General features: G+C 46.0%; 1 protein-coding gene across 1 annotated transcript; it reads left to right on the top strand.

Moving 5' to 3' along the window:
* The first annotated feature begins 2554 nt into the window (after window positions 1-2554).
* On the top strand, window positions 2555-15774 carry Ccnb2 (cyclin B2). Its single transcript, XM_032910280.1, has 9 exons — window positions 2555-2724; window positions 4726-4854; window positions 4931-5044; window positions 10297-10467; window positions 10557-10715; window positions 12566-12802; window positions 13316-13456; window positions 14344-14454; window positions 15442-15774. The coding sequence occupies exons 1-9, from the start codon at window positions 2701-2703 to the stop codon at window positions 15550-15552; spliced, it is 1197 nt and encodes a 398-aa protein (XP_032766171.1). The 5' UTR covers window positions 2555-2700; the 3' UTR covers window positions 15553-15774.
* Window positions 15775-16156: the final 382 nt, after the last annotated feature.

Raw genomic sequence — 16156 nt, 5'->3', positions numbered from 1 at the left:
CTCCCTGACCTGTTTTATAAAACAGTCATCTTCGGCATTCATAAGAGCTTTAGTTTTCTTTTGTCCCATAGTCATGGGAGAGTCTGGTCCATGTGTATTTTGCTTCTCACCTTATAATCACAGTAGCGGTATGTATAAACAGTGCTAAATGCTGTGTCAGTCATGCTGCTGGGGGGTGAGGATTGATGCTTTCTGCTTTAACATTACATTTTGTGTGTGTGATGGTGGTGTATGTGCGCATATAGATGCCGTAAGTCACCATTGTGCATCCTTCTCCATTGCTTCTGTTTGCCAGGGCCATGCTGTTTTGTCTGCTTGGTGTTTTAGAAGTAGGGTTCTTGCCAAGACCTTGCTCTGGACATACTGTCTTTTGTAGGTAAACATTCTCTGGAGTCAGAAAGATTGCCAGTTGCGTCTGATTCCTGCTTCCATATTGTATAAACATGCTTCAAGACTCTTATCTAATGGCAAACATCTGGAAATGCACTCAGTTTTTCCGTTGAGCACATTGAGAGTTCAGATTTTTAAAGGGATCACATGTCCCAACCACTATAGTGTATCTGTTAGCCAAATTGTGGCCCCATGAGAAGACAAAAGCATATTAACCAGCAACAAAAGACTTACTTGTCATCAGTGTTTTGTGACAACCACCACAAAACTTGGTTTCAAGTACTTTCATTTGCTCACAGATGCTCAATTAGGGTAATGCTGATGGGGTCTAGCACATCTTTCACTGTGGTGTTCCTATAGCTGCATTCATCTTAGGAGTGCTACTGAAATCGTCTGTCCAGTATGCCTGACCTAGACATCTGACTCTTTCATTTGCATGGTGAGAACAGCTGGTGGTTCACTGGGTCTTTTCACTGTCATCTATTTAGCAAGGCGTAGCCAAACCTCTTTACACAGCGGGTCAGGGATCCTGAACTGCCAGGCCACCTTACTGACGATCAAGGATAGCTAAGATGACCAGGCAGGGTAGAAGGCCCCAAACCAGTGCAGTTTGGCCATTTTTAATCCAGCACAGTAGGGGCTGCCCATGTAGTTCAGCTGGTGAAGTTCCTAGGCCTCAGGAAGCCCTGGCTTCTGACAGTGCAGTACACTAGTTGTAGTGCATGCTTGCACTCAGGAGGTAGAGGCAGGAGGATTAGAAATTCAAGGTCATCCTCAACTACATAGAAAGTTGTAAACCAGCCCAGGACACACGAGACCCTGTTGTAAAGTTCACCACAGTAACCTAAAGTACAGCCTATAGTTTTGGTAAAGTGCCTCATTTCATTTAGAGATGAGGTCTGTGTTGCCAAACTGGTACTGAAATCATGATCTTAAGGCTCTTCCTGCCTTAGCCTCCCAAGTAGCTGGAATTACAGGCACTGCTGTAGTACAAACTGCTGAGCACAGTTTCCTCCCCAATCCAAACCAAAGCTTCCCAGAAGGAGAAGGCTATTTGTGGCATCTTCACGATAGCAAGAATGCTGGACAAAGGAATCAGTCACAGAACTTTCATTTCCTTGAGCAAGTATTTGAGAGAAAGAACTTAATGGAATATAAATAGCTATTTCTGCTCCTTTGATTTCCCATACCCTTGTGTAATTTAGAGTGATGGGTAATTCTGCCAGCCTGTCTTCCAGGTGGAGTGTTGGGACAACACTGGTTCTTCCTTTAGACTCAGATTGATAATGTCAGGTTTGGGTGAGGTTATGGGGGTAGGAGGGGGGCAATTGCTGTTTCCCAATAGAAGAGACTTGAACTAAAACAATGAAGACTAATGGGGACGCCTGATGTGAGTCAGGTTTTATATGGAGCCTAATCTCAAGTCCTTCTGCTGGCACTGGACCATTTTCTGTTGATCTCTCCTTTTCAGGACTTTGCACATACATCATATCACTAAGCAATGGCTCCCGCCGTAGCATTTTTTTCTGTCTTGATCACTACCGTCTTTTCCCCAGGGTAGAGTTCTTTTGTTTCATCTCTCACTATTCTCAACTTAGGATACTCCTTATTTTTCTTTTGAAATCTTGTGCACATCACACCATCGTTTGACAGTTTTTGAGTCCGGTTGTATCGTGCTGGGACTCATACAAATCACGTCTAGCTTGAATTATGACTCTGCTGGGGGTCTGATTTAGAAAGGCCATATATAGAACACGTTCGATTCTCAATCATCTTGTAGCCCTGAACGACCTGGAGACGATTGCTCCATTTGCCAGACCATTCCAATCCAAACTCCCAGGTAGACGCTTCCGGAAGAGGAAGTAAGGTCAGAAGTAGCATTTCCAGAATGTTCTCTAGAGCCCACTTCTACCCAATCCAGAACAAACTTGTAAAGACAACTGTCCGTATGGCTCCCCCCATCCAAAAATTAAGATAGTCTTTTCCAGTAGAAGGGAAAATTATTTTATTTAGTCTCAGGGACTCGGATTTGAAAATACGACTGAGGGCTGGGAAACAACAAAGCCCGGCAGCCTCGCTGGTTGCTATGACAAGCAAATACAAGCTGGCCAATCAGCGTGCAGAAAGGTCTTCCAGTCTAGCCAATGGGATGCGCGCGCCCTGCGTGCGTCCACCCAATGGTGCGTGAGCGGCGCGGTATTTGAATCGCGGACCCAGGCCGTGGACGCAGAGCGGCAAGGCCCTGAGACTCCTAACGGTGTCGCGGATCGGAGTGGCAGTGCCTCGTCCGCACTTGCCAGAGCGGCCCTCATGGCGCTGCTCCGACGCCCGACGGTGAGTTCGCTGGGGCTACGGTGCCCTGCCCTGCCGGGTGGCCGGGAAAGCTACAGGCGAGGCGCTGGCAGAGCCAGAGCGGTCCAGAGGCCCGGCTTGGGGTCTCCATTCCTGTCACCGCTCAGGGCTGTGCTGCTCTGGGGATGAGGACCGGGAGGAACCGGGAAGCCGCCCCGTACCATTCCTCTGCTTTTCACACTTTTCAGTTTGCTTTGTTTGAGCTTCCCATTCCCGTCTCCATACTGCCTTCCTGGCCAAGTTTATTAAAGTGTGGGTTTGTCCTCTTCAAAAACAAAACAAATAACAAAATGAAAACAAAAACCCACCCAAGTGTAATAGGAAAATTACAAAACTTGAATCCTAGGATTGCAGACAGTGGGGCAAAAGGCCAAATTGATTTAATTATCTTTTTGAGAATGAAAGTATTACTGACTTTTAGGCTTTAATTGTACTTGGATCTACTTTACCTTAGTTGAAAACAAGAGGGCCCTGACACAGCTGCCTGCCATTGTCCTGGCTAGTTAAAAGCTGCCAATTTAAGGGTACTCATTACCAGGCCTCAACTCATAAGACATTGAACTTTCAAACACGTTTAGAATTTAGCAGTGGGGTGCTAGCAATAATGACTGAACAGCTTAGCTTTAGGGATCAGAATCCTAAACAATGATATACAGTCAGGGTTCTTGTAGATGTAACTGCCACTAACAAGTACTTTTGGTCTAACTGGTTCTTTTAAATTATTTAATAGTTAAAGTCTTCTATAGGGACGGGGTGCATTTTTATCTGGTCTATCCTAACAGGTCATCTTAAAAAACAGTTTTGGGGAGGTGTTTGTTTGTTCGAAGGATTAGGGACCCCCTAACTCTCAGGAAGTTAAGTATTTTTCCTCATGAAATATTTGTTATTGTACCACACAGTAAACTTTGAAGTCTGAATAGCAAGTCGTGTTTCTTAACTGTATTCCAGATGAAGGCAGTTAAGATCAAGTAACACTAGTTTTTTTTTTGTTTTTTGTTTTTCTTTTTCATACAAGTCTGACTCTCCCAATACTTGAGAGGTAAAATTATTTTACCCATCCTATTGTTGGTAAAAATATCCTTAATTTGAGTCTATGCTGTAAAAAGCTGTGTTTCTGAAGGTCTTCCCTTGTGGTGCTATTTCTTATTCTTTGGTTGACATTATAACCCAAGCTAGTGTTAAGTCTGAGACAAGCAGTTTTAAACAGCTGGACCATCATTAACTATTGGTATCAAAGCTCTTTATCCTTATAGATATACTGTGTGAATGGAAGTTTCCAACTGTCTTAACCCACAAGGATCACAACAGGTTACTTAGAAGAAGTAGTCATTTAGGTGGGAGATTTTGGTGTCTCTTAAAAACTGCTTGAATATGCAAAACAATTTACACGACCAGTAATAAGATCTTTGTTTTATAGGTTAGGCAGGTGGGTGGTTTGCCAAATTGAGAGTGATATTTCAAATAGCATTTTTAGATTTCCTAAAATGTACCTTTTCTCTTAAAAATAATTAAATTTTAAAAACAACAAAAACCCAATTCTGTAAGTTTGAGGCCAGCCTTATCTACAGCGTGAGTTCCAGGACAGCCAGGGCTTCAGAGAAACCCTGTCTCAAAAAACAAAACAAATTAAGCTTTTATTTGAAGTACATAAATCAAGTACATCATGTGTGTACAGTACGTTCATGGGCCAGAAGAGGATGTCAGATCCCTTGGAACTGGAGCTACAGATGCTGTGTGGATACTGGGAATTGAACCCCAGTCCACAGCAGAAGCCAATGCTCTTAACTGCTGAGAGCCATCTCTAGTTCCACCCTCCCCTTTTTAAATAGATTTCAGCATATTTACTTTTCTCAAAGTAGTTCTGAATTTGAGGACCTGACCTTATGTGGGTAGGTATTCTTCATTTTCTCTGTATTTAATGGCTTTTTTTGTTTGTTTGTTTGCTTGTTGTCGGTTGTGGTTTTTTGTTTGTTTTGTTTTAAGGTGTCCAGTGATTTGAAGAATATTGACACAGGAGTTAATCCTAAAGCTAAGAGCCATGTGACTGTCCGGCGAGCTGTTTTAGAAGAAATTGGAAATAAAGTTAGAGCCAGACCGGCTCAAGTGGCTAAGGTAACAAGGGCAAGGTGACAAGTGTGGAGGGGCTACACTGGCCATCTTGCCTGCTCACTCCGCTTCTCTCTTATAGAAACCTCAGAACACCAAAGTACCAGTCCAGCCCACCAAAGCAATAAATGCCAGCAAACAGCCAAAACCTACAGCTTCTGTGAAACCAGTGCAGATGGAGACGCTGGCCCCAAAGGTGGGAGGCCCTGAACTTACAGCATTTAAATCCTTTAATTTTAATTTTATGTATATGGGTATTTTGCCTGCATATATATATATCTGGGTACTGCGTTTGAGTCTAGTGCCCTAATGGTGGGGCTGTGGGGGGTGGGGAGAAGGCATCAGATCCCCTATAACTGAAGTTATAGGTTGTTGTAAGCTGACACATGAATGCTGGCACCAACCTCGGTCCTCTGCAAGAGCAGCCAGTGAGTGCTCTTAACCTCTGAGTCATCTCCCCAGGCCCCCGCTTGGTGATGCTTCAATTCTACCTCCATTAATGGTGGTCTCTGTGACTGAGTAGCTCAGCTGGAGTTAGAGTCCTGAGCTAAGGGACTTGGTTACTTACCTGTTTTCCATAGGTTCAAGTGTATATGTGCTCTCCTACATAGTTACTATAAGATAGCACCCCCCCATCTCTGACTCTGTCTCTCTCTCCTTCCCCCACCCCGTGTGTGTGTGTGTGTGTGTGTGTGTGTGTGTGTGTGTGAACATCTGGAGGTCAAACGCACAACTTTCCTGAGTCGCTTTTCTCCTTCCTCCATGTGGGTCCCAGGGCTAAGGTGGTGGTAGCAAGTACTTTATCCACTGAACCATCTCACAGGGTTCTCCACCTCCCCACCCCCCGGCCCCTTTCAGGGTCCGGTACTGTAGCTCAGGCTACCTCAAAGCAGCCTCCCTGCCTCAGCCTCCCAAGTGCTAGTAATATAGGCATGTGTCACCACTGTGCCTGGCCAATGAATATTTCATATGTGACAGAGATAATCTGAAATGGGAGGCCCATTCAATATATTTAATGAGATACTATACATCGATAAATATGAATTAGTACAGCATTTAAAGATGTCAAAATGTTTGGAACATTAAGTAACAAAATCGGATCATAGCACTTAAATACTGTGTAAAGTCAGATTTGCTCTATAAACAGCTGCATTTATATAAACTATTAATTGTAATTTTATTTTTCAATATTGACTTTCATTTAAAATTTTCAGGCTTGCTGGGTGGTGGTGGTGCATGCCTTTAATCCCAGCACTCGGGAGGCAGAGTCAGGTAGATCTCTGACTTTGATGTTTGCCTGGTCTACAGCATGAGTTCCAGGACAGCCAGGGATACACAGAAAAAACCCTGTCTCAAAAAGTATTCAGGCTTCTGAGGCAAGGGATGTAGCTCAGTAGAGGCTTTGCCTAGCATACATGAAGTCCTAGGTTCAGTGTCCAACACTGCATAAACCAGTCATGGTGCTACCACCTATCTGTAATCCTACCAGGAGAATTGAAGTTCAAGGTTCAAGGCCAGCCCAGCAGATGTGGCTTTTTCCCCAGACTATCACATAAAACAAAGAAAAAGACATCTATCCAGCCATCAAGATGAGCATTAGCTCAGCTATAGAAACTGCTTAGCATGTAAGAGGTCCAGGGTTCAATCCTCAACATTGAAAAGTGGGAGTGTTAGAAAAGAAGAAATAGAATTCTTTCTTCCTATGACCTTAATGCTCCCCTTTTTCTGACTTCCTCTATTCTATGGCTGACTGCTTTTTCTCTATTTTCTAGCAAAACTGAGGCCACAAAACATGGGCTAAGAGCTCAGTCCGTGTAAAAACTACCCAGGGGTTGGAGGGATGACTCCGTTGGTTAAGACTGTATGCTGCTCTTACAGAGGACTGGAGTCTGGGCCCAGTACTCCATTGGGTGCTCACATAACTTGAGCTTCCGGGGATTCAACCATTACCCTCTTCTGGCCTCTGTGGGCACCTGCACTGATGTGCAAATCTTCCTTCCTCCCTCCTCCCCACATACACATTATTAAGGTCACCTGTATGTACTGGATGTTGTGACTTTAGAGGTCACCAGGGATTAAGGTTACTCCAGCTCAGACACACTGATTTCAGAGTCACAGTAGCATGGGACCATCAAGTCTTTGGTGTAGGTAGAGGAGCCCCACTCTGGCAGGAGTGCCCCTTCCTGCCTGGCACTGACCATACCCTGCCTGCCCTATTTGCAGACTCTGCTGCCACTGTACAGACGGTCCCTGGAATTGTGCACACACCAGTGGATCATAGGAGGGAATTCTAGGAACTTCCCCAGAAAGCCGTCCATCCGTATGTCCACGGGGCAGATGTTCCCAGAATCCTAGCTGTGTGGACAAGCAGCTGCGTCTCAAATGCTGAGACTTAATCTCGGCATTCACAATAGTTATGTGCAGAATTTTAGGGGAAACCAGTGGCTTCTTTCCCCCTGGGTTATAAAGCCTTGGTAAACACTGACTAGTTTGAGGGAAGAAGGGCATTTGCTCTGCACTGGGCAAACAAGTCGGGCCCAGGCAGACCAGGCAGTGAGGGGTCTGGCTGGGAGCTCACTCTTTCCACAGAATTACAGAGACAGCATGTGTAGCGTATGTTCCAGAACTGAGGGCAGGGATGGAGGGTTACTTCAAGATGATGGAGCTCTAGTTCAACCTGGGCTAGACAAGAGAGAGGGAGAGGAAGAGAGAGAGAATGAGAACAAAAACAACCATAAAACAGGACACAGATGGAGTACACAGAGCTAAGCCTCCTCGTTGTTGCCTCTGGGTATCAAATGCATGTTCCTCAGCTAATCACAGTAAAGGCTTGAGCCACTGCGTGCTCTGAGTGACCAAGTGCTTGCTCTCTGTGACAAATTCATCTGTGGGAGTTAGAACAGTTCTTCCTGGAGCCCCTCCCTGCTGCACTTTCTACCCTAAGTATTGTGAGTTGCTGAGCATGGTGGTCGGATCCATAGTCCCAGCACCGAAGTTGAGGCAGTAGGATTGGAAGGGCCAGGACAGCCTGGTGCTACACAGCAGATCCTGTACAGAGAAAGAACTCTGAACAAGTCAGCACAGGAGCCACTGTCAAAGCCTGAGCTTACTGCCTGCACCTTATGACACCCTGTCCAGTCTACAGCTCAGCAGCCGTACTCACCCAACCCAGCCCTCCACATCCTCAGCTTCTGATTGGACTTTTCAGTTGTCCCTGACAACCAATGGGCCTCTTCCTTAGTCTAGTGTGCCGGTTTTAATTTGCATACTACTAACCTTAATTTTTTTTTTTTTTTTTTTTTTAATGATAACGTTTCTCCGTGTAGCTGACCTGTAATTTGCTGGTAGACCAGGCCGGGGTAGAACTCAGAACTCAGAGATCACCTGCCTCTCCTCCTGAGTGCACCACCATGCCTAGCTTAAGATTGCTTTTAACAATTCATTTCTTCTTCTTTTTTTTTTTTTTTCTTTTTTTTTTTTTTTTTTTTTTTTTTTTTTTTCGAGCTGGGGACCAACCTAGGGCCTTGTGCCATAGGCAAGCGCCTACCACTGAGCTAAATCCCAACCCCAACAATTCATTTCTAAGGGTACATGTTGACTTGCTAGTCCTAACTAATGATGTTTAGGCTTTGTGTTCATGATTTTTTTTTTTTTTATTTTTTAACCGATAAATAAAAATGACACTCCCAAGGAGCCATGTGACTTTTTGAAACACACACACACACACACAGGCACACGCACGCACACGCGCTCGCGCACTCAGTATGATGTGCAAATGAAGGTTGACCACTCTTCCCTTAGCTTTGGAGAGATGTGCAGCATGTTGTGAGGTTGCCAAGAAGGAAAGACTAGGGACAGTGACTCAGGAACAACGTAGGCTGTGTTCAGGAAAGGGCCTGTGGCTGGGTCTCTGTGGTAAGAAGAGAACCTTTCGGCATCCAGGCTGGGGTAGTTGCAGGGCAGAAAGGGACTGAAATTGTTCCTTTTTTGCAGTTGGCCATTGCGCAAGTGCTGAGTTAGTAGGGAGTGAGGTCAGTGTTGGGTTGGTGCTGGGAGGACAGGAATCTAGAAAAGCAAGTGGCTTTAGCTCTTGGAGCCAAAGTACTTTATAGTTTCAGGAATTGTCAGGGCTCAGCTAAAGTGGAGCAGCTTTCCAATGTGGCGTGGCCTTGGCTAGCAGCATGATTGTCCTCCACCGTCGCCCTGCTGTGGGACAGCAAACCTCTGTCATCTCCCACCCTGCCCACCTCTGTTCTCTCAGCCTCCGGATCACATGACTGAGGCGACGCAGCACCTGTCATCCTCTCCTTGCACTGTTGCCACCACAGGGTTGAGACAGTTCCCACTGTGCGGCATAAGCCAGCCTTGAACTTACTGTCTGCCCAGGCTGACCAAGCGTTGACCCTGGTGGCACCTCAGTGGTTCACAGTACTGAGGGCAATGTGCAGACGGTGGGTGAGCATTCACTTCCCAGGACATGGCATCTCGATCATTCTAGTTCCCGAGGTTTGTAAGTTCTGAGTAAACGGCAGGCTTGCCTGCGTACCTTCTGGGGCGTATCCCCTTAAGAGGCAGAGCATGTTGTGTATAGCCTCCCCTCCCTCTCCACCCTTCATTTTCTACCACAGGACTAGAAAGTATTAATCTTCAACTTAATTAAAATTACTCATGTGGTTTCGTTTTCCTTGTTATTTCTGAATCTTGTTCTTACTCTAGCCCAGGTAACCCTAGAATGCTACACCTCAGTCTGGAATCTGGCTCATAGCTGTCCTTCTACCTCAGCCTCCTCAGTGCTGAGATTGCAGTCCTGAGTCAGCACACTCAGCTTTTAAACCTACTGGATTGCATGAGCTGTGCTCTGGTTTTGTGTTTTATTCCCTTAGCATGTATTCTTTATGATCTAGAAGTCCTGTTAGGTATTGTGAAATGGGCCACTTAATCTTTTTCAAATAATGGTTTATTTATACTTCACTATGAAATATTTCTTTGAACTATACAACTTTTTAATTTGTGTGAGCTTTATAAATAACCACCTGTCAGCATAAGTACATAGAGTACAGTGCTGTATCCTAGCTCAGTCCTTGCATCCCCTGCTCTGTTCACTGACTGAATATGCCCTTCTGCTTCCTGCTTGCCAGAGTCTGAATTCAGAAGGAAGCGGTGGGACAGACACACTATGATTGCAGGTTACAGCCAGGGAGCCGCCAGTCCCAGTGTTCTCCGACCTCAGCGGTTGCTCACGTTCATTGCTGAGTGCCTACTGTGTGAGAGCTAATATGAGTACCTACTGTGTGAGAGCTAATATGAGTGTGAACAAAGCTAGCTGACTAAATACACAGATGCTTACCAGGCGACAGAAAACAAGTCGTATGCCACGTAGACATGTAGGATGTCGGGAATAGGCTCTCCAGCGGTGTGGTCATTCGAGTCTTCCTCTTATTGGTACAGGATCCTCTGCCTGCCCCTGAGGATGTCTCCATGAAGGAAGAGAGCCTCTGCCAAGCTTTCTCTGATGCTTTGCTCTGCAAGATTGAGGACATAGATAATGAGGACGGGGAGAACCCTCAGCTCTGCAGTGACTATGTGAAGGACATCTACCAGTACCTCAGGCAGCTTGAGGTGGGCGGGCCACAGCATTGTGGACTTCAGCAGGGATGGGGGGAGGGGAGGGGATGGCAGCCTGTTAAACTTTTGAATTCCACCAGCAGGCTTTGCAGTCCATCAATCCACACTTCTTAGATGGAAGAGACATAAACGGACGCATGCGTGCCATCCTGGTGGACTGGCTGGTCCAAGTCCATTCCAAGTTTAGGCTTCTGCAGGAGACTCTGTACATGTGCATTGCTATCATGGACCGGTTCCTTCAGGTGAGCGCATGTGAACATGGCGGTGATGCTTCTCAATGGGAAGCTGAGCTGGGGCTCCTCTGAAGGAAAGACTGGCAGCCAGGCTGGAGATGCCAGAGAGTCTCAGCTGCTGCAATGGGAAGTAGGACAGGGGTGGGTGTCAGGCCTCTGCTGTCACTGAGCACTCCTGTTAGCCCAGGAGCAAAGGCTCCGGAGCACACATGCGCAGTGTCCCTTCCTGGAGTGCTTGAGACCAGAATTTTTTTTTTTTTTTTTTAATTTGATTTGATTTGCACATAGATAATGGAAGTATCTTGGGGATAGACTGACTCTAATCCTGAGGTCACTGAGAGGTCATGAGTGAGTGTTGAATGGGTCTGCACAGCTGCAGTCATTTATTGGAGGGAATATACCACTGCATGGCACAGAAGTCAGCCAAAGGCACTGGTGTCACAGCCCTGCCTCACTGTTTTCAACGTCCGATGCTCTTCAGTGTCGTTGTTCCCTTATCTTAGAATGAGCTGAGTGAGAGGATCTGGACTACTATTCAAGTGTGGTAACAAATCACCACAGAAATGAAAGGGGGCCAACTTCTTCCAGAAACAGAGCAGGGAGCCATGTGTGGGACAGACTGAGAATCTAGGGTAAAGGAGGAGGAACGTAGGGAGTGCTGCCTCTGAAATATTTATCAGCAGTGAATGCAGGAGCTGTGAGTGGGTAGAAGAGGCAGGCATCAGATATATTCTTTTACTTTCCTGCTGCTGGCGGTAGCACCTCACAGCTTTGAGCCTGTGTGGCAAGCACCTCTAACTCTAAGCTCTGCCCCTAGCCCTCGGATCCAGACAGTAAGCTGCCAGGGTGTCATCCACAGCAGACAGGACTGACTTAAAAGTCAGCTTATGAAATAGGGCTGGGTTAAGTACAATATGGTGACAGTTATCACATTAACGGCTGTGAGATACTTCCAGATACTTATAATAGATCGTATGGTTCTCAGACACTCACTGGGCAGGAAAATAGAGTAAGATTTTGTGTGGATTTCCAGTAATGAAAGCAGAAGCAAGAAGAGCAAAGTCCCAGTTAAAAAAGAAAACTTGGAACAACCCATGCTTTTACTTGTGGCTGATGGGGCATGGGTGTGGTGCACTACAGCACGCAGGCAGAGGAAGGAAGACAGCGTGGCTCTCACCGCTGTGTGCGTTTCAGGGACTGACCTCAGGTCATCAGGCTTAGCAGCAGGCACTGTTCGTTAGCCACTGCCCCTCAGCTCTTGTTTAAGAACTGTCCACTTACTCAGTGCGTGTACAGCACCTGGGGGGGGGGTAAGAGGACAGCTTTTGAGAGTTGGTTCCCTCCGTCCGCTGTGTGACTCCAGAGCTTGCACTCAGGGCCACGCCTTTGCTGCTGAGCTGTCACCAGCCCTGATTTAGGACCTTTAAAGCACACACTTAAACGCTGTGCACCCCCGACTCTGAAGCATTGATGAATCTGTGTTTTCTCTTTGTTTTAATTGATAAGAGGTTCTTCAATAGTTGATGAACTGCTCTTCAGTTCTCATTTTTGCAGTGATCCGTGTACAGCCACACTGAGTACAGTCAGGAGCACTGTGCACACATGGGACATTACCTAAAGTTCCAGTGTTAGCTCCTCTGCCGTCCTCTGCTGTATAAATGACCTCTTCAGGATCTGGGGGAGGACCCAATGACGTAGTGTGTCGGATCTTACCACTGTGCTCAGCGCAGTTACTGGGATGGCTCTTTGCCAAATCCAGGTCTCTTGTGTCCTGCAAGAGCCTGGCTTCTTCACAGCGTCCACCCTGAGCCTCAGGTGAGTGTGCATCGGTGGTGACTGATGTGTTTGTTTTTCATCAGGCTCAGCCAGTCTGCCGGAAGAAGCTGCAGCTGGTTGGGATCACGGCTCTGCTCTTGGCTTCCAAATATGAGGAGATGTTTTCTCCAAATATCGAAGACTTTGTTTATATCACAGATAATGCTTACACCAGTTCCCAAATCCGAGAAATGGAGACTCTGATTTTGAAAGAGTTGAAATTCGAGTTGGGCCGGCCTTTGCCACTCCACTTCCTAAGGCGAGCCTCAAAAGCCGGGGAGGTGAGTGCCACCATCTCCGTGGGAAAGTTGACTTGTGCTCAGTCTCAGCCCAAACTGTAAGACAGTAGCTCTCAACCTGTGGGTTGCATCCCCTTTAGGGTCAAACAACCCTTTCACAGGGGTTGCATATTAGATATCCTGCATATCAGATATTTACAATTCATAACAGTGAAATTGCAGTTATGAAGTAGCAAAAAATACTGTTCTGGTTGGGGGGGTCACCAAAACACGAGGAGTTGTAAAAGTGTCACAGCAAGCGTTAGGAAGATGGAGACCCACTGCTCTAAGAGAAGCTTCTTCAGGGAGCTTTGATACTTAATTCACCTGGTTTGTTTTTTTTTTTTTTTCTTTTCTTTTCTTTTTTTTCGGAGCTGAGGACCGAACCCAGGGCTTTGAGCTTGCTAGGCAAGCGCTCTACCACTGAGCTAAATCCCCAACCCCAATTCACCTGGTTCTTAAGGCAGGTGGGAGTTAAGTAGGTCAAGTTCAAAGCAGTGTGCTGCGTTCTCCCAGGTGGATGTTGAACAGCACACGTTAGCCAAGTACCTGATGGAGCTGACCCTCGTCGACTACGACATGGTGCATTACCACCCTTCTCAGGTCGCAGCTGCTGCTTCCTGCCTCTCTCAGAAGGTGCTGGGCCAAGGAAAATGGGTGAGTGGAGAAAGAAGGCTGCATTGGGAGCCCTTGTGATATGAACTCAGGTCCCTCTGCTTGCAAGGCACGAACTTTTACTGAGCTATCCCCTCATCCCACACAGCTACTTCCCTACCCTGAATTCACTGGGTATGGCTGCTCCAGAGAGCAGGAGTGTGTGTGTTACCACTCTGCCTCTCTTTCCAGCAAGGGGTGGAAGTATGCTTGTTACTCGAGTACCCTCCAGACCTGTGCAGCAGCTTTCAAGCACACCATGAGCACTTGGTCTGCTGGAGCAGAGAGCCTCTTACTGCCCTGTGCTAGGCCTGTCTGAGGGACAGAGCCAAGTGTAGGTTCTGGGGAAGTGGTTAGGCAGGACCAGTTTTTCCAAGATAAGAATTTTCCCACTGATATATATATCCCACTGATATATATATATATATATATATATATATATATATATATATATATCCCACTGATAGATATATATATATCCCACTGATAGATATTTATATATCCCACTGAGATATATATATCCCACTGATATTATATATATATATCCCACTGATATTATATATATATCCCACTGATATATATGTATATATATATATATATATCCCACTGATAAATATATATATCCCACTGACATATATATATATATGTGTGTGTGTATACATATACATATATATATATATATATATATATATATATATATATATATGTATATGTTCTTACTTTACTACAGGGCTTCTCTAAGATGCCCTGTTTGGTCTTGAGTAGTCGCTGGGATGTAAGCCTGCACCACCAGCCCAGCTCCTTCACAGCTCTTACATGGGGAATGTATGTGCTCTCCTGAAGGGAAGGAGGCATTCTTTGGCTCTGGGTGTCTTCCGTCTGTATTTTAGAATTTAAAGCAGCAGTATTACACAGGCTACACGGAGAGTGAAATACTGGAAGTCATGCAGCACATGGCCAAGAACGTCGTGAAAGTCAATGAAAACCTCACCAAGTTCATCGTAAGTGCTGGGGCCCTGATCCTGGGAAAGCATTAGGTTCTGGGCTGTGTGTGCAAGTGTTCTTCTAGCAAGCATGGTTGTCATAGCAGAGACTCTAAGGAATGGGATGGACTCATTGGTTCACCTTGGCTAGCTAGGGTCAGTATGTGGTCAGCCAGCCCATGGCTTCCCACACTCACTAATGTGTATGTCACACACTCCATCAGCATTCTGGACCCAGCAAGCCAGGAAGGCTGTTTCCCATGGGTCTGGGAAGAGAGGGCCCCCTCTAGTGGCCTCAAATTCAGCAGCTGTTACTCAGCCTTTTGAAAGGTTCCTAGTGAACAAACATGGAGAAGGACCTGTGGAAGGAAATGGGGATGTGTTATGCCTGTCGGACACAGCTATTAGAATAGCCCTAAGGGTCCAGTGACAAAGGACAAAGCACTTGTGTCCTTGCTGCACGATCTGCCTACTGACTCATTCTGTGTGACTGCAAACTGGAGGCACAGTAGCTGGGATTTGGAAAGCTGCACACTTTTATTGCTATTTTAAAAAAACATGTGTGTATAAGTGTTTGCCTATCACATACATCCCAGGTGCCTGTAGAGGCCAGAAGAGAGTGTCTGATTCCATAGGACTGAAGTTATAGGTGGTTGTAAGCCACTGGACGTGGGTGCTAAGAATCGAACTCAAGTCCTCTAGAAGAGCCGCCACTGTCCAGCCCCTTATTTCTAGTTTGTGTTGCCCTTTCCCACTGACAGAGAGCCATCACCTCTCTGAGAGCTCCTAAGAGGGCCTGTTCCTCAGACCCTGAAACTATTTCCCTACTGTTGATGTGACCAGCAGGGTTGGACAGCCTGGTCTGGTGCAGGGTGTTCTTAGGGGGAGACCCAGGATTATGCATCATCAAACTATCTGGAGATGGCAGTCAGCCCTTACACTGGGGGGTACTCTGGGTCTGCTGGGAGGTTCTGGAGCATACTTAACCACAGCTGGCTTCTGCAGGCTGTCAAGAACAAGTATGCCAGCAGCAGGCTCCTGAAGATCAGCACGATCCCTCAGCTGAACTCCAGAACCATCAAAGACCTGGCCTCCCCTCTGATGGGCAGGCCCTAGGCAGCCGGGCTTCCTTCCATCCCGTGCTTCTCAGATTTGTATATATTCTAGTTTACATCACAAAACCTAATTTTCTAATTGTGTATTGATGAAAAATAAAGCTATTGATTTTCTTAAGGTACCTGTGTATATCTGTATGCTCTATACTGAAGAAATGTAGAACGGCCTACCATAACCGTGCTCTGTACTGAAGAAAAATAAAGCCACTGATTTACTTAAGGTATCCGCGTGTATTGTTTTAGTCTACACTGAAGAAATGCAGAGTGACCTATGGTACCCATGCTTTGGCTTTTGAATGGGTATAAGTGGCCAAACAGCTTTATCTGCACATGTCTTAGCTAGTGGTCCATACATTCCTTTTAGTCTTTAAAGTTTATAAGGTCACAGGTGAGTATCAGCATTCAAGACCAAACCAATAAGAAGAAATAATCTGCTTTTACCAAAGCCTAACCCAAAATAGTCTCTGGCTCGATTTGGAGTGACCAACTACTTGGCATCTGTGTCCACAATCATCTGCTATGTGCCTGTAAACGGAGGGAGACGACCCCCCAAAACACTTAGTACTCTTTAGGCTCTGCTAACAGGAGGATTCGAAATACGGGTA

The sequence above is a fragment of the Rattus rattus genome, chromosome 8 (genome assembly GCF_011064425.1).
Source record: "Rattus rattus isolate New Zealand chromosome 8, Rrattus_CSIRO_v1, whole genome shotgun sequence".
NCBI classification, from domain to species: Eukaryota; Metazoa; Chordata; class Mammalia; order Rodentia; family Muridae; genus Rattus; species Rattus rattus.
The sequence above is the reverse complement of the archived record's forward strand: the minus strand, read 5'-3'. Positions and strand labels throughout refer to the sequence as shown.

What these genes read in the sequence shown, in the direction of transcription:
- Ccnb2 (XM_032910280.1), top strand. Translation starts at nt 2,701, where the DNA reads ATGGCGCTGCTCCGACGCCCGACG. An exon ending in TGGAGACGCTGGCCCCAAAG is followed by an intron (nt 5,045 to 10,296) that starts GTGGGAGGCCCT and finishes TTATTGGTACAG; the next exon opens with GATCCTCTGCCTGCCCCTGA. An exon ending in AGTACCTCAGGCAGCTTGAG is followed by an intron (nt 10,468 to 10,556) that starts GTGGGCGGGCCA and finishes TTCCACCAGCAG; the next exon opens with GCTTTGCAGTCCATCAATCC.